We start from the raw sequence: 26348 nt of genomic DNA on the forward strand, positions 1-26348 counted from the left end.
ACAAAGCAGAAGTTTGCCGATTCGTTCATAAGATTTAATTGAAAGACTTCATGTTAATTTATCGATCTTTATGCTTTTCAAGATAGGCATTGGAAATTGCTTTGAAACTAAATTTACCATCCAATCTCTTGAATACTAAACCTTCTCTTTTGACATTCTTGTTCAAAGATGGCCCATCAGCCATTGCCAAAATCTGCTCTGCTGTATGATTCAATTCCAAATCATCCAAAATTGGGACATGTTTGACAGTGAATCCGTTATCATTCAATTGCTTCACCAATGATTGTCGTTCAATTGGTGTCAAATACTGAGCCTTATCAATATCATAAATATCAAACAAGTAAAAATCTTGACCTTTCAATTTTTCCAAATTTCCTTGAATTGATTCTCCAATAATTTCACCTTGTAGGGCCAAATTTCTATTTAAAAATTGTAATCCTTCAATCATTTTGTTTCTCCTAGCAGCATGCCATTGTGCATTAGTTGCAGTTTCTCTCAATTCCCAATTTCTTCCACATACACCAATATGGTCATCTTTCCTATATACAGTCATTGATGAGCCATCCAATTTCACAGTCACTTCAAATTTTTGACCCTTATTTTCTTCAATTTGTGGAATTAAGTTTTGTACACGTTCCTGATCTGTCTTACTAATAAAAGTTGGAAATTCACCCAAAATTTCACCAGAAAGATTAGTGGAAATTGGTGGTTCCCACTTTGTAATTCCTAGAATTTCTGTAACATCATCACCCACTTGATTGGAAGCCAATTCTGGGAATCTATCCATTGGCAAGAACAACCCTTGGCTCAATTGACCTCTCAACCTAGCAGTACGAAGACGAGTACCTCTTTGACCTTCATAATCAATAACTTGTTTTGAAAGCATTGGATACCTATCATTATCTTCCTTTATAAAACTATCAATTTCAAAATAGACTCCCCTATCACCTTGTTTAAATTCTCCCTTCTTGATCACACAAGTCCAACCATCAACATGGCAACATTCAATAGCTTCTGCACCTGCAATAGGAGTAATTTCTCCTGCAGTACGAATAGTAGCAAGTTTACGTACACCCATAGTGTTATTATTATTATTTAACAATTATTAAAATAAATAATATTATTGGATAATATTATCTCCGGTCTCTTAGAGTTTTTAAAAGCAAATTGAAAATAAATTCCTTCTTGCTGATGGATTTTTTTTTAAGTTTGAAAATAAAAATGTTCCAAGTTCTCCTGAAATCAGTTAAATTGAATTTGTGTTTCTCCTTGAAATTGCACTGTAGCTCTAAGAGAGCATATATTACAATGTTAATGTGAGTTCATCAATATATTCTTTATTCTTTCTTTGATTCATCGAAACGAATTTGTGAAATAGTGCACTCGTAGGTATCCTTATTGATTTGGGATTTTGTTGAGGTTTCATAGGAGAGAAACCAAAAGTTTCTTCCAAAAGTTGTTGTAAGGTTGACGATTCTTGTGAGTGTGGTATCTTCTTTTTGATAGCTAATTTCAAATTCATAAAATAATCTGGATCCAGAAATATTGGTTGTTGAAACAGTTAGTGATGGATTGAATCTTTCACGTTTCTTGACAGGACTAATAATCATGACATTCTTAAGTGTGGAAGTGAGATGATTTAAATGTTGATTTGAAAGATCTTCTAATGATTTGAATTGATCATTGGTAATTTGTTCCACAATAATTTGATCAATAGCTGATTTTTTGATATGAACTGGAGAATAGAGATAGCTCAATTCAGAATAGTCCTTTTCCTGATAGACCCAACCAAATGGGTGTCTCAACCACAGAGAATCAGCAATGTCACAGTATAGAGAGGTGAATAGAGTGGATTCTTTTGGAGGCATTGATTTGAAAACACATTCTTCCAATGATGACTCATAAGGACTAGCACAATTAGACAAGTAAGAATAGGTCAGTATGGAATTGTGTCCAATTAAAATTGCATACATCTTTCCAGTAACAGCCACCTTTAGCTCCTTTCCCTTATTCTTCAAAGTAATAAATCCTGTAAATCCATTCAACATTTCAAATGACTTGGAATTATTGTTAATTGTCTTCCATGAAGACCCCTTCTTGAACTTTGTCATGGTTGATTCCAAATGAGTTTCGCATGCTTCCCTCACATCAGTTGCCTCCGTTCCAGAGTAGGTTATGAGCTCCACTCTAATTCTATCAACAAATGCTGGATTTTCCAAGAAAGTTTCCAAAGGAGTAACAATATCCAACAAGTGATCTTCCAATTTAAACTCAGTCCAACGATCCTTATTACTTAATTGTCTTGGAGATGCATTCTTTGATAGTGTCTTATCTACTTCAATTCCAATCTCAGTTCTTGACATTGGATATTTAATAATTCCTAACAGCCATGAATTTCTAGTACATTTAAAGAATACTTCTCTATCTTTAAATGAGCTAGGAATGGAAGTTTTTTGAATGTTTGGTCTAGGATAACATTTCAATGTACAAGAAATGAGTAAAAATCCTTTTTCTATATTTTGTAAAGGCAATTCCATAATTTCTCCATTGAAATTTGAAATTTCACTCAATTTGAGAATATAATCACCTTCAAAGTCATCGGAAATCATATCTTTATCCATTACTCTAAAATTAATACCTTCATTTGAATTTTCAATTAGTGGAATTTGTATTGTTTCATTCCAAATTGGATCAAGAGTTTTTGGTTTGACTTTTGACTTGTGGGAAAAACCAGGATATGTTGTTAAAACATACTGTAAAAGTGTTATTACGAATAAGAAAATTTAAAGTAAAACCCACTGGATCAGAGAGATTATTTCTATCTTTCGGAACTAGATCTTTGGCACCCATCAAGGTTATTGTGAGAACATCTTGAAGATTTAAAAAATCGCCAAATACTTTGGTAAGACTTGGTGATGATGGTTCCATAGTAGTGGTGGTTTAGTAGTGAATCGGTTGGATGAATTTTTTTCTTGAAAGTTTCGAATACATAATACATTAGAATGGTGATGAAGAAGGGCGCTTTTAGAACATTAAAGAACAGAACAAGTAAGATCTTAACAACAATCAATTTCTGGCATATTCACCATTCAGTGTCAGAAAACGTGTTGTCAACAATTCAACATTCGATTGGTACTCACTGGTGGAAGTCTGTTATACAACCATTAATGTCTATCAACGACAAAAAACAACCTTATTATCTTTGATTTTAAAATCTTTCAAAATAGCATTCGTAAATATATTTATTTACAATTAAATTTTACGCTTTTTTGTTTTTTGTTTGGTTTGTTTTTCTACGGCAGTAGAAATCATTTCTTCACTTTCTTGTTTCCATTTTTCGGCAAGATCATAGTACTTTTGTTTTTCTTCCTTCTTGGCTTTCTTCCATGATGAAGCAACCATTCTACTAACTTCGTTTGGAGCCAAATCTGGATTTTCTTCCTTGAAAATTGAATATTTTTCTTTACAATAGATATTGTAGGCATTAAGAGGTTTCTTTACAATTGGCTGAGCCTGTCTTGCCATTTCAATATAAGGTTGTTTCTCATCTTCTGGCATTGCTTTCCATTTTTGCCCGATTAACTTGGTAATTTGTTTCTTATCAATATTTGGATACATTTCTTGGAATGAAGGGAATACGCTTTTAACAAAGCTATTATACCCACTCAGAGGTTTCTTCACTCTGTTAGCAGTTACATTCTTGTCCAACTCTTTGAGTGATTCTTCATTGATTTGCTCATCTTCGGATTCTTCTTTATCCTTAGGAGGAACGAGTGGTTGCTCAACCTTATTGTTAATATTTGTTTCATCAACTCCAATGATGGATTCACTTTCAGAAAGCAAATTCCTTGAATCGCTAGGTGTTCCACCACTATAGCTTGAAGAAGCAACAACTTGTTGGAGCATTTCCCTTTGAGAAGCAAGAGCCAATTCAATATAATGTTGTTTCTCAGAATCATGCAATAATTGCCATTGAGCCCACACAAAAATTCTCATTTGGCTTTTTTCTTCCTCTTGTTGGAAGAAATCATTTGCACTTGGGAAGTTTTGGAATTGTTCGGCAAAATACCATTCAAATCCCATTTGAGATTGCTCCTCCGAGAATTTAGTATTAATTGGTTCATGTTGAGGCTCTAGCAATCCATGAGCATCATGGCCTCCCAATAAGTCGTGAATATTGATTGAGTTCATGAGGTTATGATCTTGAGGAAGAGTATTATTAACTGTATCATTAGTTTGTGTTTGATCATCCTCTTCCTCTTCCTCTTCATAGAATTGGTGTTCATCTTCTCCATTGAGAATCACTTCTCCCTCGTCTCCCTCTGGTTTTGGCATGCTTAAGCCATATTGAGCTAGTCTGGCACGATCATTAATTGAAATTAAAAAGTTGCCATCTCTATCTTTCTTAAAGAGACCAGATTTGATATATTTACGTTTCTTCTTAAGACCCTTCTTATTTTTCTTAGGATCGTAAGCTTTGTGAGGTTGTGGAGAGTTCTTCTCCTCCTCTTTGTCTGCATCTAGTTGATGGTTAGAATAGAGAAGCATAGTATCAACAGGTGGCAAATGTTGTTCATCACTTGATAATAAACTCTCCAAGAAGGATTGTTGATTGTCGTTACCAGAGGTTGTTGAAACATTGCTTGGTTGTTGTTGCTGTGTTGAGGTAGATCTGAAGGAGACAAAAAGACAGCACTATTATCTTGTTGAAAATTAGAATCTGTGACAAGTCCCATTTGATCGTTATTTGTCTTGTAGAGGTTTTGTTGAAGATTATGGAGAATTGGCCTAATATAAAGCTCATAGAGAGGTTCAGGAATTGCAACCGAAGTCATTCCCGTTGGCTGAATATTTGGATTGAATAATCCTGCAGGATTGGCATTACTAGCACTTGGAGAATTACTATTGATAAGAAGTGGAGGTTGTGAATGATGTTGTGGCGTACCAATGGAAGAAGGAGAATTTGATACCATTTGTTGGGCATTTACTTGTTGAGAGTAGAGGGAGTGGAGGTTTTGTTGTTCCATCATCATTCTCTGATATTGATAATAATTGTGAAGGAAGGCTGAAAATAATTGTTCTTGGAGTAACAATTGTTCGTAAAGTGAGTTATTACCCATAAGAGCATTTTGATTAGGAGGAAGAGAGGTATTGCTACTTGTGGCAGTAGCATTGGTTTGTGGGGATGTAGTTGACGGTTGTAGTGTGTTAGAGGCTATTTGGGAAAAGAATGGATGTTGATTCATCATTGGAATGGTGGGAGTAATGTTGGAAGAGATTGTTGGAGAAGACTTATTGCCACCACCATTATTATTATTGGAGGAGGCTGTAGGAAGGGTGTTATTGAATGAATTATTAATCATAATGTTGTAGGGATGGTTTGGAGGTAGTTGTTGAGTGGTGGTTGGTTGGAATGTATTATTATTCTTGTTATTCACAGACATGTCCGAGATTGTTCTGATACAATGGAGTGAACCTAGTTAGTCAATAAATAAATATGTTATTTGTGATGGTGTTGTTGTTTGATTTGGATTCGTTTAATCAAAAGAGAAAATACTTGTGTTCGAAATTTTTCTCTCTCTGATAGGCTATTAATAGTAAGAGAATTTGTATTGATTAGAACCAATTTCAATGAAAATAGGAAATAATAGCAGCACAGTTGTTATGTTTTGATAATCAAGCACAACAGCTTGTTTCTATCAGAGGGTGTGGGTGGTACAGTGTAGACTCCTTTTTTTAATAACCACCATCTTTTAACGCGAAAATGTCTCCGGTCAAAAAGTGGTGAAATCATTAAGAATCAATACTTGTTGAGAATTAAAGCCTAAAAGATCTCATTTGCAAGCACAGCTATGTAGAGAAGTTAATGGGAAAATTTGGTTATGTGCACCTTCAAGAAGAAAATGTTCTGTTTTACAAGAAGCCTTGTTGGTACCAAATTTCCTTTGTTACCACCTTGCCAGCTGACAAAGTGAACGAAAAGCTGCAAAGCACAAAATTTGAGATTATCTTTGACTACGGTGAAAAATTTGTTTGGTAATACTTCTCGGAAGAGAATTTAATTTCATATTATAAATTTTAAATAAATTAGAATTGATGGAAATTAGTGTGGACCATTGGAAATTGAAATAACACTGTAAGTGGGTACTCAATTCTTTAATTAATATCATAAAGAAGTGCATTTACCAAATCTCTGTTTTCACTTCTCTTTCCCTCCCATCTGACTACAGTTATCCATTTAAATTTTATTTAGAGAGCAAGAAGATAATAATATTTATATTTCATTACATACTCCGGAATGAAAGCACTAATAACTCCATACAATGATTCTCAATTCCATTGACATCATTATCAAGGAGTGTAATTGCATTCCAAATCACCGGTCTTGTGATGGTAAACAATGGAATGCATTAAAAAAATTGACCACTTCACATCTCACTCTTCATGCAGAATGCTTTCTGAGAACCAACTCGTAGAAGAATCAACCTTCATGACAATGGAAGTTCCGGCCATTCGTGAGCACTATTATTTTGTTCAGGAACATTGTCAACAAACAATGGCCAAATTAAAGGAGAACGGAGTTGTTACTGGAGCAGATTGGATTGAATATCTTGCTAGAACATATTCCGATAAGTTGGCAATTCAAACAGTTCATAAACCAATAGATACTCAACCTGTAATTACCTATGAAAAGATGAATCAAATGGCAAATCAACTTGCTTATTATTTGATTAATGGTGAAATTGACAATTTAAAATACTACAATGTGAAAAATAGTGGACTATCTAATCACATCATGACACAGGGTGATGTTGTTTGTTTGCTGATGGAAAATAATGAAAATTTTATTCCTACTTGGGGTGGGTTAAATAAGTTGGGATTAACCATTGCTTGTATCAATACGTATTTGACACCAGATAGAATGAAACATGCTATTGAATTATCTGGAGCTAAATCCATTTTCCTCTCCAGAAAAATGTTACCACTCTTTGAGAAAGCAAGAAATGAAGAACAAGAATTTGAAATTTCAATTAGAAAAGCATCAATCAGAGATTTTAAAGTGTTTATTGTGGAAGATATTATTAAATATGAGAATTGTAACACTTTGGAAAATCCAAATTCAACAATTTATAGAGGTGATATCACGGGAGAGGATGCACTTCTCTATATTTACACTTCAGGAACAACAGGAAAGAGTAAATGTGCCAGATTTTCCAATAGAAGATTTATTGGAGCTGGTGTGACGTGGTCAGTGCAAATGGATTTGGTCAAAGATGACAAGTATTATATTGCACTTCCATTATATCATGGAAATGGTGGTGTGGTTGCTGTATCAGCAATCATGTTGGTCGGAGGAACAGCAGTTTTGAGAGAAAAGTTCTCTGCCAGTAATTTCTTGAACGATATTCGTACTTTTGGTTGTACAGCTACTATTTATATTGGTGAATTGTGGAGATACCTTTACAACACACCAGAAAAAGAAGACGATGCTCAAAATCCTCTCAGAGTTGCAGCTGGAAATGGGTTGAGAAAAGATATCTGGAATAGGGTAATGAAAAGATTTGGAATTAAGAAAATAGTGGAACACTACGGGCAAACAGAAATGTTGAGTGCCCACCCAATGATAAATTCATACAATAAGGTGGGATCTTGCGGTTTCATTCCATTTGATTTGTGGACTAATCAAAAGAAGGAAGTTTTGTTAACATACGATTTTGAAACTGATTCTGTTAAAAGAGACCCAGTTACTGGATTTTGCGAAATTGCAGGTCCAGGAGTTGCAGGAGAGGATGTCACAAGGATTTCGGAATTGTACAAAGCTTATAATAATCATGAGGACAATTTGAAAAAGGTTTATAGAGATGTTTTCGAGAAGGGAGACATGTGGTACAGAAGTGGAGATTTACTCAAATTCGATAATGATGGATTCTTCTATTTTGTTGATAGATTGGGAGAATCATATAGATGGAAAGGTGAAAATGTGTCAACAGGAGAGGTCAGTGAGGCCATAACAAAAGCTCTCGACAAGCACAATATTGGCCTAAAGGAGGCTAATGTGTATGGTATTGAAATACCTCATTGCGAAGGAAGAGCAGGAATGGCTCGTTTGCTTATTGAGAATAGTTCTGAAGAATTGGACACTAAATTTTTATTAACCGAATTGAAGAAACATCTTCCACATTATGCCATTCCAATATTCCTTAGAATTAGTAAGGTAGAATCAGAGAAGACCAGCACTTTCAAATTCATCAAGAATCAATACCAAGCTGAAGCATATCACCCAGACAAGGTTGGTCAAGACCAAATTCTCATGTTGGATGTATCAACAAAGGACTCTTACATTCCAATTACAGAAGAAATTGTCAAACAATTATCTTCTGGAAATGTGAGATTGTAATAAATCTCGATTTATCTAATATTTCATTAAGGTAGTGTGCCTTAATTTAAAACACAAAAAAAGATGCCCTTTAATAACACCTACACTCCTCAAACTGATAATAACAACCATATGGTGGCACCACTTCCTTCCGATTCAGAGTTGATATATATCAGCAATGAAGCAACAACAAATAATACTGATATTTACATTAGCTATAATCCAAGTAGCTATCAAGAGCAACCTCCTCCTTCCTTTAGTACAGCCTTAAATGATCCCTCCGAATCACAACCATCAGCAGCTATTTTCTATCAAACACAAGTAAACAGCAGCTACGGCAATATGGAAGATAGTAGTAGTGCAATAGTTTATAATCAAGCTTACCCATCTCTTCCTGTATTAATATCAGAAAATGAAGAAATATCAAATTCAACAAAGGTTCAACCTATTATTATTAATCTTAAACAAGATCCAAGCATAATTCCATCACATAGTAATGTTACTGTTTGTGATAATACAACCCCTTACCAAGTAGTTGTTGATCATTCTGCAATTAATATGAACATTAATTCCTATGTACCAGCCTCAAATCCAACAAGCAGTAATAACAATTCTCATTTTGGTGGACCTTTGATGAAGTTGGTCGATTTTCTAATGTTTGTAAGAACTTTAAGGTCCTCTGACTTTAATAGACATAAGAGAAATGGACAGCAACTTATCAACATAACTTTACTATCGACATTCATTGGTGTTGGCACCCTTATTGCATGTGCAGTTTTATTTGGAATAGCTAATGGAGATATTGTTATGATTAATGATGACACAGCTGTATCTTATATTCATAAAGGATGCTGTGACATTACCAAACATACGTGTGATGGGACTGGCTATTGTAATTTAATTATAGCATTTCCTCCTCTCAATGCAGAATTTGCTAAGGATAATTCACATGGATATAATATTAATTGTAAGAGTTTTGATTCTTTGAAGAAAAAAACCTTGACATTCTCTCAACAATTAACATATCCAACAGCTGACATGACTTGGCACGATATTGATTGTTACACGAATAAGGAAGAAACAATAGCTAGGATTGAGACACCTTTTAGTGAACTCTATGCCTCCTATAGAGTTGGAGGGACAATTTGTGCTTGTATTGGAGGGACATCGACTGCATTAGCAATGTCCATGATTTTCTTAATGTGTAAAACAATAATTAATAAGTATAAAAGTTCTTACTAGTGAAGATTCGTTGGTGGTTAACTGATATTAAAATATTTTCATAATGAATAAGATTCCCGTGTAGTCCAATGGCTAGGATACCTGGCTTTCACCCAGGAGGTCCGGGTTCAATTCCCGGCATGGGAGAATCATTTTGCTTTTATCAATTTTCTAATTTATACAAAGAGAAAAGGATTCAGTATTTTCTGTTTGCAACCTAGTTGTTAAATATTTTAGTATCATAATCGGCTACGGCCATATCACGATGAATGCACCTCATCCCGTCCGATTTGAGAAGTTAAGCATCGTCGAGCCACATCAGTACTGAGGTTGGAGACAACTTGGGAACCTGTGGTGCTGTAGTCTTTTTATTTTCCTTATTATCTGTGTTTTTTATTTATTGTTGTGCATTGATGAGAGGAAATGTGTGTTGGTCAATTTGAGAGTTTTCAAAAGTGGTTCGAATCAAAAGTTCCTTTACAGTTTGTTTCAATTCCAAATGTTTCTATTATTTAACAGAGCGAGAAATCAGATGAATACTCACAGGAAAAAATTGAGAAGAAGGGCAACAACCACTTTGATTATTTCTTAATATAATTATATGTGAAGAAAACTCACTTTCAAAAAAAATGATCAAACGAAGCAGACAAGATTTTGAAAATCCATTAATTTCGGAGGAACTACTCATGATCAATAATAATAACATGGAAGAGAAAGCAAAAAAGAAAAAAGTTGTACAAGAAATATTTTCAGATGACGTTTGCTTTGAAATAATTTCCATGATTGATTCGTGGTTTATTTTGAATAATTGTTCCTTGATTTCAAAACAATTCTTTAATGTGATCAAGGAACGTTCAAAACTTGTTATTCAATTTAAAAAAAAATTTACAGAGAAAAGAATTGAATTATTAATGAAAAGTCAATTTATGAATAGTATTGTTAACGTTAAATTTTCGAGAAAGTTGCTTGACTCTATAGAACAAGCCAAATTCATAAATGAAATGAAGCAATTAACATCACTTGATATTGGTGGAAATCAAATTGGTGCTGAAGGAGCCAAATTTATAAGTGAAGTGAAACAATTAACATCACTTAATATATCTTACAATCAAATTGGTGCTAAAGGAGTCAAATTCATAATTGAAATGAAACAATTAAAATCACTTAACATTATTGGAAATCAAATTGGTGCTGAAGGAGTCAAATTGATAAGTGAAATGAAACAATTAGCATCGCTTAATATTGGTGGAAATCAAATTGGAGATGAAGGGGTCAAATTCATACTTGAAATGAAACAATTAACATCACTTAATATTTGTCTCAATCGAATTGGTGCTGAAGGAGCCAAACTCATAAGTGAAATGAAACAATTAACATCACTTGATATTTGTTACAATCGAATTGGTACTGAAGGAGTCAAATTTATACGTGAAATGAAACAATTAAAATCACTTAATATTAGTGGAAATCAAATTGGTGATGAAGAAGCCAAATTCATAAGTGAAATGAAACAATTAACTTCACTTAATACTTATAAAATCAAATTGGTGATGAAGAAGCCAAATTCATAAGTGAAATGAAACAATTAACATCACTTAATATTTATAAAAATCAAATTGGAGATGAAGGAGTCAAATTCATAAGTGAAATGAAACAATTAACATCACTTAATATTTTTACAATCAAATTGGTGATGAAGGGGTCAAATTCATAAGTGAAATGAAACAATTAACATCACTTAATATATCTTACAATCAAATTGGTGATGAAGGAGTCAAATTCATAAGTGAAATCAAACAATTAAAATCACTTGATATTTATAACAATCAAATTGGTGATGAAGGAGCCAAACTCATTAGTGAAATGAAACAATTAACAGCACTTAATATTTATAACAATCAAATTGGCGATGAAGGAGCCAAATTCATAAGTGAAATGAAACAATTAACAGCACTTAATATTTATAGCAATCGAATTGGTACTGAAGGAGTCAAATTGCTAAGCGAAATGAAACAATTAACAGCACTTGTTATTAATAACCAACAGATGAAATCTATTAATTAAAATCCAAAAAAAAGGATTTGGCATTACAAACGAAGAGAGGAGATTGGCTACCTGGTATCCAGAACGAAAGGTCTCAACACATTATTCCTATTGCATTAATTTTGCTAGAATGTATTTTAAAGGTCCAATTTCAATGAAGAGTTACTGAAATCATCAGATTGGACAGTTAAGATTGTGATTGTCGGTGGAATAAAGAAGAAAAAGATTTTACGCGTATGGGCTGTACTTTGATGATTCTTCGAGTGATTTCACATACTGAAGCTACCAAACTTTCACAACATCACCTATATACTATTACTAGTGATTTTTGTTTGTGGATTATCATCAAACAACTCTCCAAAAAGCAAATCTTAGATAAAATTGAATCATAGAAAGTAAATTGTTGAAACATTAGCCAACTAGAATTATTCCACCATTAGAGACAACTGAAGGAGAATCTGTTCCCTGAAAATAGTTACAGAACAGAATACTCCAAACAAGGAGGTTATCTCAATCCAACCAATATTTCAAACAATTATTACAGATAATAAGGAAAATAAAAAGACTACAGCACCACAGGTTCCCAAGTTGTCTCCAACCTCAGTACTGATGTGGCTCGACGATGCTTAACTTCTCAAATCGGACGGGATGAGGTGCATTCATCGTGATATGGCCGTAGCCATTCATAATAATTTGGATATAAATCAAATTTATACCAATTTTTTTAATCTCTATTCCTTACTTTGTGAAAAATCCTTTTCTTGACTCCCTGTTCCACTCGCTTCTCTAAAGAATTTGGTATCTTAAACAATTTCAATATTTGAAGACTCAAATTCGAAAGGATAAATAGCTATCACCCATCAAGCTCTTAAACAACAACTTGCTGAACCAGCAACAATCAGATTAGCTTCCTTTGTCTATTTAAAATAAATGAAACCAAGTAGTTACATCAATAATATGAAATTAGTTTTCTTTCTATTAACATTTCATGGTTGTTTGAATTGCTAAAATGTATCGTAAAAATTTTATGTTTCCAGAATTAATATACCGAAGCGATTTTATTAAGAAAACTAAATTGCTATTACCACAAAGTCTACCAAATATTTCCTCTATCCAATTAAATATTTAGGCATATTGTTCACCCCACAGTTTCTAAATATTAATATTGAGGGTAACAGTTGTTCATTCAAGTTGAGATTCGAATAAGTTTTTAAGCTGATACTTCGGAATTGATGTTGCTTCATCTGTCTTAAGGTCTAAGAATGTGGAATATATTTGGATGAGATTAAATTCCTATTAAATTCCTATCTGGAGAGCAAACTCAAAAACCAGAATCTTGCAGCTTGTGAATTTCATTACGAATTATGACAATTGGAAAATAGACTATTTCCCCAGCACCAACTAACTTTGCCGAATAGAGATCGTTCTAAGTATTATCGTGTTGCTCTGTTTCCCTATGTTAAAGAATAAATATTACTGTTGGAAATATTTTTTGATCTTTTTCAGATCATTAAAGATTTCTGAAAACTTTGGTCTGCCACTTGGATCTTGAGACCAACATTTTTCCATCAAGCTTACAAACAACTCTACACCATCAAGTATTTGTTTCTTTTGTTCATCTGAAAGGTTTGTATAATTATTAAAAAGATAAATATCCGCCCATTGTGATAGCTCATTCCTGTTTTCAAAAGGGACAAGTGGTCTTAAACCTTCCTTTGCCACCTTGAAAATAATATTTAATCCATTATTACTGTTATTCAATCCAAAATTCCATGATTTTCCATTTGAAAAGAAATGAATTTTTTTTGAATCCTCATTCAAATATGGGTTTTCCTCAAAGAATAATTCATACATTATTATGGAAAATGAAAAAACATCTATTTTTGTGAGTAAATCTCTATCCTCAAAGCTGTCTTGAGCTTCTCCTAAAGATACCTCTGGAGCCATGTAAAAAAGAGTGCCCAATGTCATTGTAAATATAGACTGTTTCATTGAATTAGTGGAAACGATTTTGGAAAGCTGTTTAAATTCAAAATATTAGTTCTTCAATACTAAAATAACATACACCAAAATCACAAACTTTTGCCTGTCCTGTCGCATTAATGAGAACATTTGCTGGCTTTAAATCTCTGAGTAAATTATCAATTAATAAAACAATTGATACAGTAAAAACTAACCTATGAATTAATTTTGGTTTCAATCCATGTAAATATTTCATACCTGAGGAAATGTCCAATAATATTTGAGCTTTTTGTGAAAGTGTCAGAAAATCTTTTCCACTTCTACAGTCATTGATAATCTTCTCTAAACTTCCTCTTTCGCAATATTCTACAACCATGAATCTCTTTGACTCGGTTATACATACTCCGTAGAAAGTGACAATATATGGATTTCTTAAATTTACAAGCAATGAAACCTCCCTTTCAAAATCCTCTCCATTAGTTTCATTTTCCTCTGATTTTTGATGGAACGACTTGATAGCTACATTGGTAGTCTCCCAACATTTTGCTAAAAATATGGAACCATAAGCTCCCTCTCCAATTTTCTTTTCTATTTTCAAGTCATCTGAATTAATGAGAAAGTTCATTGACTTTTTGTTCTTTATGATTGAATCTTTTGGATCGTAATTGATTCCATAATTTTTGTGAAATTCAGACTTTAAAAGTCTTTTTTCAATATCCTCTTCAGCTTTTTCAAGCTTTTTTAATTTTTTAAGTTTGTCCTTAATTTTCCACAATTTCCTAAAAGCAAAAGTTATTAATAATCCAATTATTATACCAGATATAAGAGCTAACAATACACCAACCACCGACGTTGATATGAGAACCTCCATAGGAAATGAAGGAGCACACACACCTTCTTGAAGGGAATATCCATGAGGACATGGTGTAATTATCACAGTAATTGGTATAGATCTGGAAGTAATTTTCAGTAGTATTGGAAACTTGGATTCACTAGGTTGAGATGGTGCCTCAGAAAATGAAATATTGATACCATTATCTATGATACTGTAGTCACATTTTGGTATATAGAGAGATGAATTTGAGATAGGTTCTATATCCTCTCTGAAAATATTTACCAAATTTCCATAATAATCTGCTGATTTCAAAATTTCAATTTTAGCATATTGACCTAAATGCAAATTAAGTGTGGCTGAATTATTAGTAGCAACCAAGTATTTTCCATCAATTCCAAAGTAGGTAGTTTGAATAGCATAAATAAATTGTATAGAAGATGCCATGTTATCTCCATAAAAACCAGCAGAATTATTTTTCAAATCTGTACCATCGAAATAACCATTTATAGAAAACACGCCTCCGCCAGCTATCTTTGCATGATTTCCCTCAATGAAACTCTTGGCATCTACAAGCTTTCTATTATCGTTGCTTGTGAATACAGCTCCTCCCCAAACAGCATAATTTCCTGTCGCGTTCACATTGTAAAATGTAATTATGCTCCTGAGTGAGATAGCGCCTCCAGATCCCTCACACGAGTAGAATCCTTTACAGTAGCTTTTATCAATATTAGGGTAATGGTTGATTCCATTGTCTCTAAATACTGAATAGGTAATTTGTGAGTGAGAATAATCATTTGAATTTGGGAAAACACTGACCATAGCCACAGCCCCTCCTGATATTGTAGCTACATTCGAGACGAATGTTGAACGATCTATAGATAACATTGTTGAATCAGAAACTGCAACAGCTCCACCACTTCCATTCACAGCACTGTTACTGTCAAATATAGAATCCGCAACCACAAAGAATTCAGAGTCAACAAATACCGATCCTCCATTATCATTTGATATCTGGTTGTCTAAAAATCTGGAATTACCAATTTTTGCACTTGAAGCGTCAATTAAATGTACAACTCCACCAATATTACCTGTTGACTCACATTCATCCATTACAAACTCATTAACTCGTTCTACGAAAAGTATCCGTGTTTTAGCAGCATTTCCAATTATTTTGACTCTTGATATTGATACGTCGGATGTGTACTTTAGAGAAATCCAACCTCTACTTAGATTTAACGCCTGACAGTTATCCAATATTATGTTTAAAATCATTTCTGCATAAATTAAAAATGGTTTTTTACCTATAAGTAGTTCACCGTTTTCTCTTGAAGAAATGAATTTAGAGCCACTAATGTCTGTTTTCTGTATTGAGCTAAGCTTTAGAATACTGATGGAAGGATTACTATCAATAAATACTAGATTATTCATTTGTAAATGGTCAACATTTAAAATAGTCCAAATGGTACTAGGAGGATCGTTTCCATTTAAAATCATACTATTTAATATTTTCACATTTGTCACTATATTGATAGATCCAGAAAGACCTTTCAGATATGATTGATCTATTATAACTCCGCTAGCATATTTTATATAAAAAAGACATGATATCAATGTAGAATTATAGACATGTAGTTTTTGTGAAGTAATTCCCACGTTGGTAAGATGGGAGTTTGTCACAAAATTAAGATCCGCTGTTAATGATTGTAGGGAAAGCTTGTGAAAATTTGTTAAAGATATTAAGTTTAAATTAAATTCACCATCAGTAGAAAATAGAATAGCATTAATATCAGGGCATTTGTAAGTGAATATTCGATTTCCAAATGATTTAAACTCCAGTTGAATGGCCACATTGTTGGAAATTACTGCAAAGTTTGACTTGAAAAACAAATCTAATCCGCAATTTTCAACCAAATTCTTATCAAAATCATCAAGTATAAATATATTGGCTGTAAAAACCATTTTCAACTTGTTCGTAACTAATTCATTCCAATTTAACAAAATTTCATTTTCAATTATTGGTTTCAAAACATATCGAAATGCTAATTTGGGATTATTACACGGAATATCCATCTGTAAACCACATTTGAAGGGTGGATTTAAAAAAGATGAATTTAAATATATCGTAGTATTATACTCCTTTTCCGGCTTGTTGTTTGATCCTATTGTTTTTAATTCTCCTCCTCCACCTCCGAATAAAACATCAGTGTTTTCCATCGTGTCCACCAATTGTAATTTTAAATAAATCATCAAAATGATGAAAATAAAATTCGATAAATATGAAGAGATACTTTGAGGCATTTTTTTAAAGATTTTTATTTTCGTTACATTTTGAAAATTGATTCATTTTTGTATTGATTTAATATTGGAGCTCTTTTCATTGTTCTGTTAAATCATGGAATGCTTGAAAATTACCTTGAAATGTTAGAGTGCAATTCAAATTCTTGTTGTTCTCAAACAATTAACTAATATCAACCCAATTTAGAATACTACACCAGCTTGGAATCGTTCTTCCATCAATGTGCCATCAGGAAGCTCGAATAATTTTCCAGATTTGATCTTGACCACCTGTGAACAATGCATAATCCAATGTGACATGTTGGGTTGAGACTATCTAGACGATTTTTCTGTTAATATGAGTTAACCTTCTCTCAACAAATACACAGAATAGTACTGTAGTATGGGTAATAATTTGTGAACATCAATTAGTACATCGGAAAATAGTATATCTTTTTGGGTTTTTAGTTTAGCTAATTTATCAACTAAATGAACACACAATGAAGATTGACAAAATTATTAAATTCAGCATTCGCATGTATTTAAAACTTTCTATTTAAATTGAATTAAATATTTTAAATATTCAACATTGTGGAACGAGGAGCAAGACAGAAAGTCAAAGATCGACTTTGAACGAATCTCTGCTGTTGTTGCTTTGATGCCTCTGGCTTGCTCTTGAAAATTAATAGGTCCTGGGTATGTTGTTCGAGTCAAACTCCACCCAAAATCTATTCACAATAATTTTCCCCAACTTAGTATTGAAATTGTAAACTGACAAACCAACCAAAATTTTTGGATTGACAAGATTAAAAAATCTAGAAAAAAATGAACCCCAAGCCGACTCTATTTCTCGTTTTTCTTCTTTTCGTTAATCTATTGTCTTGCGTATTTGGACAGACCACCACCTACAATATTACTACTATTGCTGGTGGTGGCACAGGAGAAGGCGGTCCAGCAAGTACTGCCTTTTTATATACGCCAAACAGTGTGGCATTTGGTCTGAAAGGCGAATTGTACATTGCCGACGATTATAGAATTCGTAAAATAGAGAATAATACCATTACAACTATAGTAGGGAGTGCCAGTAAGGGCTTTAGTGGAGATGGTGGGCTCTCCACTCTGGCTAAGGTGCAAAATCCAACTGGCATCGTTGTTGGCACTAGAGGTGAGATTCTTTTTGTGGATTCTGATAGAATTAGAAAGATAGAGAATGGTATTATTACAACCATTGCTGGTACTGGTGATTCAAGATTTGGTGGAGATGGTGATTTAGCAACGAAGGCACAACTAAATTCTCCTAGAGGTATCGCGATTAGTTCAACAGGTGAAATTTATATTGCTGACACTTATAACCATAGAATTCGTAGAATTGCATTGAATGGTACCATTAATACTGTAGCAGGTACTGGTGATTCAAGATTTGGTGGAGATGGTGATTTAGCAACGAAGGCGCAACTAAATTATCCTATGGGTATCGCGATTAGTTCAACAGGTGAAATTTATATTGCTGACACTTTTAACGAAAGAATTCGTAGAATTGCATTGAATGGTACCATTAATACTATAGCAGGTACTGGTGTCTTAGGACTTAGTGGAGATGGTGATTTAGCAACGAAGGCACAACTAAACACTCCTAGAGGAATCGCGATTAGTTCAACAGGTGAAATTTATTTTGCTGACACCAGTAACCAAAGAATTCGTAGAATTGCATTGAATGGTATCATTGATACTATAGCAGGTACTGGTGATCCAAGATTTGGTGGAGATGGTGATTTAGCAACGAAGGCACAACTAAATTCTCCTAGAGGTATCGCGATTAGTTCAACAGGTGAAATTTATATTGCTGACACTTATAACCAAAGAATTCGTAGAATTGCATTGAATACTAATATTTCAACCTTTGCCGGTAGTGGGTTTGGATATAGTGGATATGTTGGAGATGGTGGTTTATCTACTGATGCCCTATTGAATACACCCTTATCTGTAGCTTGTAGTTCAAATGGGGAAATTTATATTGCTGACACTTATAACCATAGAATTCGCAAAATTTCACTTAATAATACCATTACAACAATTGCTGGTACTGGAGACAGTGGGTTTAGTGGTGATGGTGGTTTGGCTATCAATGCAAGATTAAGTTCACCTGCAGATATTGTTGTTAATTCAAATGGTGTAATTTACTTTTCTGATTACGATAATAACAGAATTCGTAAAATAGCATCTAATGGTATTATTACAACCGTTGTAGGATCAGGTGTAATTGGAAGTGGGGGCGATGGTGGTTTAGCTATTAATGCCCAACTTAATCGACCTTATGGAATTACATTTAATTCAAATGCAGAAATGTACATTGTAGAAAGAATGGGTAGCAGAATTCGTAAAGTTGGTGTAAATGGTATTATAACAACCGTTGCTGGAAGTGATATAGCAAGTGGGGGAACAACCAGCGTTGGTAGTTTGGCAACTAAAACTGTACTGAATGCACCTTCAAAAATTGTCATTAACTCTAACAATGAGATAATCTTTTCAGACTCGTTACACGGTAGAGTTCTTAAAATTGGTTTAGATGGTATTATTAGTGGAGTTGGAAATAGTTTTCGTATGCCCATTGGTATAGCAATAGGTTCAGATGGTGAAATGTATATTGCTGATACGAGCATTTTTGCAATACTTAAAATTGACAAGAAAGGAGTGCTTTCAACTATTGTAACTGGATTGGAATCTCCACGTGGCATTACATTAGATTCAAAGGGTAATATTTATGTCACAGATTTATATGTTATACATAAAATAACACCAGGTCAACAACCATCTCCCTATAAATCCACTCAACCTGATACTTCAATGAAACCAACTCAGCCTGATACTTCAATGAAACCAACTCCTGGAATATCAAGCAAACCAACTCCTGGAATATCAAGCAAACCAACCCCAGGTCTCTCATTAAAACCAGCCCAGTCAATGAATGTTCCTACACCAAAAAATAGTGAAAGAGTTTCAGAAGCTCTTTCAGTTGTATCTGGTTGGCTTTTTACTTTTATAATCTTTATTTCAGTTTTCCAATTTTAGAATTAAATAAAACAGTGACGACTATTGGTACATTAAGACCATCCTCTACCATAATTCATTATTTCTTGATTCTCTTTTGTTTCAAATGGTAATGAAGTGTTTTGGTTTTTTTTTGGTAATAGTATTCACTAATTCCATTGCATTTTCGTATGATGTTACCACCCCATACAGTGTCTCTTCTTATTACTCTCTAAAGATTTGACCCTTTGCTTCACTATCAAAATTTATAGAGGGCTTTGTTACCTCAATATATCCCAAAGCAAGTTTAATAATATCTTTTTGCAAATTATTATTCTTATCAGATTAAAATCAGGCTTTCTTTAGTGTAGTGTTTCCCTTAAGTGAGAATCTACAGCAATATATCCATGGTGCGTTTTGGAAGAAATTCTGTTAAAAATTCTTGTACAAAGGATTCCTTAGTGAGGTTTCTTTCTTGTAGTGGTGTAAGAGTAATTGATTGGTGGAGATGTGTCATGGTGATGGAAGCAGAACATTATCAAGCCATGTTGGGGCGCATTCTCACTTCAATAATCCACTATTAATCAACTCATCAAAAAACTCAGAGTTATTTTCTGATGATTCTGGTTGCACCAATGGCAGCTTAATTTTATTCTCCAAAAGTGCAATTCGCTGCAATAAATTGTTAAGAGTTGATGGATCAAATTCCGTACTATTACAAAATTTGGAAATTCATTAAAGTTTTTTCATACTAAAGTAAAAAAATAGCAAACAATGCATCTTCTCTCCCTTCCACTAGATATTTGGCAACATTGTATTTTTGAATATTTGATTGGTCCGATTCATGAAATTAATTTTCAAACAAATGATGAAATTATGAAATTCAAGAATTTAACTTGTCCTAAAATTTGGGAAGGATTGGATGTGGAAACAGTCAAATCCATTCATAAATTGTGCAAAACTATTTCCAAGAGTACTATTCAATTATTATTGGTTGAAATGGATGAGTTTTGGCAGAGAGTTTCTAACATGTTGGAGATGGCTGTTTATTGGAAACGATATCAATCATTTGAGGGTTTTTCATTGGCTAGAGGTGATGTTAGTGTTGATAGTTCCATTTCCATTGTAAAAATGCAGAAATTAATAGAGGCAGTTGAGATGAATGCGAATAGAGAGTACAAGGATATTATCGATCCAAACATGTGTAGTAATAATTATTATTATGATACAGATTTAGATTTAAATGAAGTTCCAAATGATTTCTCAAATGAGGAAGTGAACAATTCATTCATAGAACGAGCTCAGAAATTAATGATTTCCAAATCAAAGTTCGAAAAAATCAAAGAATTGACTCAATTGGATCCATATGATTTATTTCTGCATAAGGCATTGATATTGTCTCTTGATATGGTTTCATATTTTGATAGCGAGAGATACAAAGGTGAAAACCATTACTATTACAGCACTTTGGAAAGATGTTGTTTAATTTCAGAAGGATTATTTACTGATAATTTCACAGATACTAATTCTCTTGGTTTATTGATTGATTTGGAGATTGGATACTCAGCAGAGGATTTAACAGTTTTTGAAGAAATTCATCCTTGTTTTGTGGCCATTTCTATTAATTTCAATTCAAATTATCTGCACCTTACAGTACCAAAACATGCTCAATATTTATGCTTTTCTTTTGCAGATCCGTATGACAATACAGAGGAATACGAAAGCTTTTTAGAAGGTCAGGATGAGTTTCCAAACGTTCGAGATTTAACTATCAAATTTCCCAATACGCAAAATAACAAATATTTGGGTATTGATACTGCCGATGTAGAGAATAATATCCTCTCAGCAATTACAAGAAAGAGATTTCCCAAATTATTGAGACTTTCAATTCAGGGATCTGTTTCAATGGAAAATCTTGACAATTATGGAATATTCTCTGAATTATTGTATGTGGAAATTATTAATAATAGAAGAAGAGCCGATGATTATGTCATTGTTAAATATTGGACTGAAAGGACAGTTCACTCTTTCATCAAGCAACAATTTATTGAGAAGGATTCACTGATTCATCAATTGGTTCTCTATGCCAATATTTGTAGGAATTATCCAGATGCAGATTACAATTCCATTAAGGAATACTATGATATGAGCAAGGAAAAATTTGTACCCTGCATTGCACACTCTTCTGTCAATGAATATTATGATAGATGTTATGAGTAATAGTTAATTAAATTCGAATGAATAAAAGGATTCGAGGTGATTAACAGATCATAACTCCAAAACTCAAGCTGTATTGGCAAGTTTATAATCCAAAGTTTGAGTACATGTATTGAATCCTCGTTTCCCGAGAGTAAATAGTTTGAAAATGGACACAAATTAAATGTAATTGAATGAATTCAAAAATTTAAAAGACTTTGGGTCAAAAGGGTAATTATCAGGGAAGGAATTGAACCTCCACCGTGTTAGACCCCTTCAACACATGCAGACCACTACAATACCTGAAATACCCCATCAATGCTCCAAAAATACTGACCTAATTGACTAATGTAATTTTAGAACTGAGTTCCATTTTCTGAATTTAATAAACTTGCTATCGCCAAGCTTTTTAAGAAACTAGCAAACTCTTTTGATTCTGCTGTTCTTTCTTCGTTTATCGTTTTACTATTGACAAATTTTAAAAAGCAAATTATATTAATCAAAAATGCCAATAAACTTTGGTGAACATGTTCGAAACATTTTTCAAAATTTTAATATGAATGGTTTTATCAATTTCTTCTCACATACTATTTTAGCTTGTAGACCAGCATCTAATTCTGTTGGAATATTTGAGCAGAAAAGTGAAACCTTGTTTTCAGTGTTATTGATAAATAATTGGATGTCAAATATTAAGGTGTGCACAATGTAAACTATTTTTTAAAAAGTCAGTTTTGGTATAAGGACCAAAATATTCTCTGGCAGAGTAACCATAACAGTCTAATTGGTAGTCCATTTGAATAGAAATCGAAAAAAATCAATAATTGTTTTAATAAATAATTTAATTGTTTTACAACTTTTATTTTGTTCAAATCTGATAGATTTAGAAACACTTTCTGTGGACAATACCTGGGCCGGCATCCTCATATTCTTCCTTTGTGATCCACATTTGTTGGAAAGTGGACAATGAAGCCAAGATGGAACCACCAATCCAGACAGAGTACTTTCTTTCTGGTGGAGCAACAACCTTAATCTTCATGGAGGCTGGAGCCATAGCAGTCAATTCCTTGGTCATTCTTTCAGCAATACCTTCGAACATAGTAGTACCACCAGACAAGACAACGTTACCGTACAAGTCCTTTCTGATATCAATATCACATTTACCAATGGAGTTGAAAGTAGTTTCATGAACACCAGCAGCTTCCATACCAATGAAGTTTGGTTGGAACAAAACTTCTGGACATCTGAATCTTTCGTTACCGACAGTAATGACATTACCGTCTGGCAATTCGTATGACTTTTCAACAGATGATGATTCAGCAGCAACCTTCATTTCAGCTTCAAAGTCCAAAGCAATATAACAGAGCTTTTCCTTGATATCTCTGACAATTTCTCTTTCAGCAGTTGTGTTGAATGAGTAACCTCTTTCCATCAAAATCTTCATCAAGTAATCAGTCAAGTCACGACCAGCCAAATCCAATCTCAAAATGGCGTGTGGCAAAGCATAACCTTCATAGATAGGAACAGTGTGGGAAACACCATCACCAGAGTCCAAAACAATACCAGTAGTTCTACCAGAAGCATACAAGGACAAGACAGCTTGAATGGCAACATACATAGCTGGAACTGAGAAAGTTTCAAACATAATTTGAGTCATCTTTTCTCTGTTAGCCTTTGGATTCAAAGGAGCTTCAGTCAACAAGACTGGATGTTCTTCTGGAGCAACTCTCAATTCATTGTAGAAAGTGTGATGCCAGATCTTTTCCATATCGTCCCAATTGGTAACAATACCGTGTTCAATTGGATACTTCAAAGTCAAGATACCTCTCTTAGATTGAGCTTCATCACCAACATAGGCATCCTTGTTACCCATACCAACCATGATGGACTTTTGCTTTGGTCTACCAATAATTGAAGGGAAGACAGCTCTTGGAGCATCATCACCAGCAAAACCAGCTTTACACATACCAGAACCGTTGTCAACAACGAGGGCTTGAACGTCTTCACAGAAGGACATTTTGAATTTTGAGTTTTTTTTGATTTGTGTGAAAAAATGATCAGTTGCAAGATGGATTTTAAATGGTTTGTGAAAAGAATCAAACAACCAATGGATTGATGGGATGGTTGACAGGTGAATGATGGTTAAGTCGTCAAGTGACTTACAGTAAAGATCTTGATGGCTGTAACAACACGTAAGCCATTGTAACTTGAATTACAGTTTAAATGATGCCTGTACATGAAGTGGTGACTTATCATTTCTTCACCTCAACACAACTCATCCATCAACATATGAAGTAGTACTCGCTAATGTGCACTACCAGGAAGTGTTATTCTTTATCTGTTCCTAGAAATTATAGTAACAAGCAACATGGACCAAGATTGTTATTTTCAAATATTAAGCACCAGAAACACATCCATGTAGTTTTACATGTAATCGATTCATCTTTAAATCGTGTTTATGGACCCGAATTTTAATATATAACTCACTGAAAAAATATAAATTGAAGATTTTGAAACATCAACTTGATATCTGCACCATCAATCGATTGTAGAACTTGTTGCGATATTTTACAATAAGCAAAAAAATGATTTCTCTTGATCAGTTGATGGATGGCTCTCATCAGAGTAGCGAACCATTGATGAAATTGTCTTCCGATAATTGGTTGGAAATTTGTAGATATTTAAATCCATGTGATGTGTTTAGAATTTCACAGGTAAATTGTGAATTGTATGAAAAGTTTCTTCCATTTGATGAAGTTTCTCCTTTTGAGTGGACTGTACAATTGATACAGGATTGTATCACTTTACATTTTCGTAAAACTATCCAAATTAAACTATTTACTATTGAAGAGGAAGAATTATTAGAAAGGATGGCTAATGGAAAAATTGCAAATCGGAGGGAATTAATTCAATGTTTGAAATTATATTTAAAATTTAATTTTTTACTTTTGAATAGGAATAGAGGTCACGATTGGGAATTTATTATTAAATTTACTGTCAAATCAATGATTGGGAAAGATGAAACTAGTTTAGAATTGGAACTGAAATGTTATCACAAGTTGATAGATTATTTGAGGAATAATTACATCAATGAGAAATATTTATGTGATTGTGATTTATATGACGATCGTTATAGGTGTGATAAGGGAAATAATTTTACAATTTTTGAAATTTCAAAATCGAAATCTTCTATTAGTATGCCACCAATAACATGTAATTATGAAACTTGTGCCGAAAATTATAATAGAATTCAACCATACTATGATAAGGATACTGTCTATGGTGTAATTATTCAAAATGCATTGAATAAGAGGTTTTTACATAGTGACTTTTCAACTCGACTTGTCTCCAGACAATTATTTGAATTTCAGAATAGAAAGGTTGTGTTGAGATTGAAGAAATTGAATGATTTCATTACACCAGTTTACCCCCTAATCAATCCAACTTATGAATATTGCCACATGCCATCATCCATTCATATTACATGCGAACCATTTGATTTACAAATTTCCTTTCCAATGAAAACTCTTCTTTCGTACAGAATTCTTAAAAGTATTACCAAGGATTTGACTTTCTCATTTGCAATCCTTACCTACATTTATTGTAATTACAAAGTATTTGGATTTTCATCATTTTATCATACCTATTCACAATATACCAATCTGTTTACAAATACAATGGCTGACTATTCACTATTCATGAAAGTATTGGGATGTATGGGAATGACACTATTCACTCTATTTTTTTCATTTTGTGTGGCCGCGTCATTAGGAGGAGTAGTTCACTTTGTTGGAAAATATACAGATCATGGCTTTGCTTTATATTGGCTATTTATTCTTTCGAATATAGTTCTGTATTTTATGAATATTGAGGTATTTAAAGGGGTGTATCCAGCTCCTCTCACATCCATTCATGTGTACTGGCCTTCTGTAGAATTATTTCATAATTTTTTGCTGTACTTTATTGAATTTCCAAACACCCTTCTATTTATTAAGCAGGCCACTTTTTGGTCATCCCATTTCTTTTCCGAATCAATTTCAAAAGTTTGCAAATGGTTTAATAATTTAAAAAAGAAAATTTGGTCAACTTGACATTATTTAATACAGGTTTATATGGTTATTCACAAATCTAATAACATCAAGTTTGCAAGCAATTTGATTTTATGGTGTTGATAAATTAAAAAAACATTTCTCACAAAACTTTATTCACTTCTCAATTAACAAAGAGCAAAAATTGCCAAACTGGGGCAATTACAAAACTAATCGAGGCTCTAACTGAAACTACACATTGGTAGAAAGAATATCAGCACATACATAAACTGAACAATCATCTACACTGTATCCAGTTGAGCATGAACAGGTATCTGTATCAGTACAAGTACCATGTCCAGAACAAGCAGATGAATTGGCAGAGTCG

General features: G+C 33.3%; 13 protein-coding genes, 1 non-coding gene and 1 pseudogene across 15 annotated transcripts; 8 read left to right on the forward strand and 7 right to left on the reverse strand.

The window, feature by feature from the left end:
• Positions 1-58: 58 nt before the first annotated feature.
• NAEGRDRAFT_82186 (uncharacterized protein) lies at positions 59-1078 on the reverse strand (the record flags this gene model as incomplete). The annotated part of the gene is made up of 1 exon (XM_002669222.1): positions 59-1078. One exon carries the CDS (start codon positions 1076-1078, stop codon positions 59-61), a length of 1020 nt encoding a protein of 339 aa, XP_002669268.1.
• Positions 1079-1337: 259 nt separating this feature from the next.
• Positions 1338-2959, reverse strand: NAEGRDRAFT_59973 (kinase C2 domain-containing protein; the record flags this gene model as incomplete). The annotated part of the gene is made up of 2 exons (XM_002669223.1): positions 2800-2959; positions 1338-2753 (listed from the first exon to the last, which is right to left on the reverse strand). Exons 1-2 carry the CDS (start codon positions 2926-2928, stop codon positions 1338-1340), a joined length of 1545 nt encoding a protein of 514 aa, XP_002669269.1. The 5' UTR covers positions 2929-2959.
• Positions 2960-3252: 293 nt separating this feature from the next.
• NAEGRDRAFT_75767 (uncharacterized protein) lies at positions 3253-5444 on the reverse strand (the record flags this gene model as incomplete). Its single annotated transcript, XM_002669224.1, has 2 exons — positions 3253-4579; positions 4684-5444. 2 exons carry the CDS (start codon positions 5442-5444, stop codon positions 3253-3255), a joined length of 2088 nt encoding a protein of 695 aa, XP_002669270.1.
• Positions 5445-6416: 972 nt separating this feature from the next.
• NAEGRDRAFT_82188 (very long-chain acyl-CoA synthetase) lies at positions 6417-8418 on the forward strand. Its single transcript, XM_002669191.1, has one exon. It carries the CDS (start codon positions 6452-6454, stop codon positions 8396-8398), a length of 1947 nt encoding a protein of 648 aa, XP_002669237.1. The 5' UTR covers positions 6417-6451; the 3' UTR covers positions 8399-8418.
• A 91-nt stretch (positions 8419-8509) lies between these two features.
• NAEGRDRAFT_75769 (uncharacterized protein) lies at positions 8510-9619 on the forward strand (the record flags this gene model as incomplete). The annotated part of the gene is made up of 1 exon (XM_002669192.1): positions 8510-9619. One exon carries the CDS (start codon positions 8510-8512, stop codon positions 9617-9619), a length of 1110 nt encoding a protein of 369 aa, XP_002669238.1.
• Positions 9620-9673: 54 nt separating this feature from the next.
• NAEGRDRAFT_t814 lies at positions 9674-9745 on the forward strand. The gene has a single exon. It is a non-coding gene; the product is annotated as a tRNA-Glu (tRNA).
• Positions 9746-10227: 482 nt separating this feature from the next.
• On the forward strand, positions 10228-11169 carry NAEGRDRAFT_54313 (uncharacterized protein; the record flags this gene model as incomplete). Its single annotated transcript, XM_002669193.1, has 1 exon — positions 10228-11169. One exon carries the CDS (start codon positions 10228-10230, stop codon positions 11167-11169), a length of 942 nt encoding a protein of 313 aa, XP_002669239.1.
• A 148-nt stretch (positions 11170-11317) lies between these two features.
• On the forward strand, positions 11318-11662 carry NAEGRDRAFT_75771 (uncharacterized protein; the record flags this gene model as incomplete). The annotated part of the gene is made up of 1 exon (XM_002669194.1): positions 11318-11662. The coding sequence occupies one exon, from the start codon at positions 11318-11320 to the stop codon at positions 11660-11662; it is 345 nt and encodes a 114-aa protein (XP_002669240.1).
• Positions 11663-13114: 1452 nt separating this feature from the next.
• NAEGRDRAFT_75772 (uncharacterized protein) lies at positions 13115-13495 on the reverse strand (the record flags this gene model as incomplete). Its single annotated transcript, XM_002669225.1, has 1 exon — positions 13115-13495. One exon carries the CDS (start codon positions 13493-13495, stop codon positions 13115-13117), a length of 381 nt encoding a protein of 126 aa, XP_002669271.1.
• Positions 13496-13670: 175 nt separating this feature from the next.
• Positions 13671-15932, reverse strand: NAEGRDRAFT_75773 (uncharacterized protein; the record flags this gene model as incomplete). The annotated part of the gene is made up of 1 exon (XM_002669226.1): positions 13671-15932. One exon carries the CDS (start codon positions 15930-15932, stop codon positions 13671-13673), a length of 2262 nt encoding a protein of 753 aa, XP_002669272.1.
• Positions 15933-17532: 1600 nt separating this feature from the next.
• On the forward strand, positions 17533-19831 carry NAEGRDRAFT_82189 (uncharacterized protein). Its single transcript, XM_002669195.1, has one exon. The coding sequence runs from the start codon at positions 17538-17540 to the stop codon at positions 19779-19781; it is 2244 nt and encodes a 747-aa protein (XP_002669241.1). The 5' UTR covers positions 17533-17537; the 3' UTR covers positions 19782-19831.
• Positions 19832-20615: 784 nt separating this feature from the next.
• NAEGRDRAFT_75775 (uncharacterized protein) lies at positions 20616-21959 on the forward strand (the record flags this gene model as incomplete). The annotated part of the gene is made up of 1 exon (XM_002669196.1): positions 20616-21959. The coding sequence occupies one exon, from the start codon at positions 20616-20618 to the stop codon at positions 21957-21959; it is 1344 nt and encodes a 447-aa protein (XP_002669242.1).
• A 211-nt stretch (positions 21960-22170) lies between these two features.
• NAEGRDRAFT_t817 lies at positions 22171-22243 on the reverse strand (annotated as a pseudogene). Its single transcript has one exon. The product of its transcript is annotated as a tRNA-OTHER (tRNA).
• Positions 22244-22733: 490 nt separating this feature from the next.
• NAEGRDRAFT_82840 (uncharacterized protein) lies at positions 22734-23962 on the reverse strand. Its single transcript, XM_002669227.1, has one exon. It carries the CDS (start codon positions 23947-23949, stop codon positions 22816-22818), a length of 1134 nt encoding a protein of 377 aa, XP_002669273.1. The 5' UTR covers positions 23950-23962; the 3' UTR covers positions 22734-22815.
• Positions 23963-24517: 555 nt separating this feature from the next.
• Positions 24518-26023, forward strand: NAEGRDRAFT_75777 (uncharacterized protein; the record flags this gene model as incomplete). The annotated part of the gene is made up of 1 exon (XM_002669197.1): positions 24518-26023. One exon carries the CDS (start codon positions 24518-24520, stop codon positions 26021-26023), a length of 1506 nt encoding a protein of 501 aa, XP_002669243.1.
• Positions 26024-26348: the final 325 nt, after the last annotated feature.

This window comes from Naegleria gruberi (genome assembly GCF_000004985.1).
Source record: "Naegleria gruberi genomic scaffold NAEGRscaffold_85, whole genome shotgun sequence".
NCBI lineage: Eukaryota > Heterolobosea > Eutetramitea > Acrasida > Naegleriidae > Naegleria > Naegleria gruberi.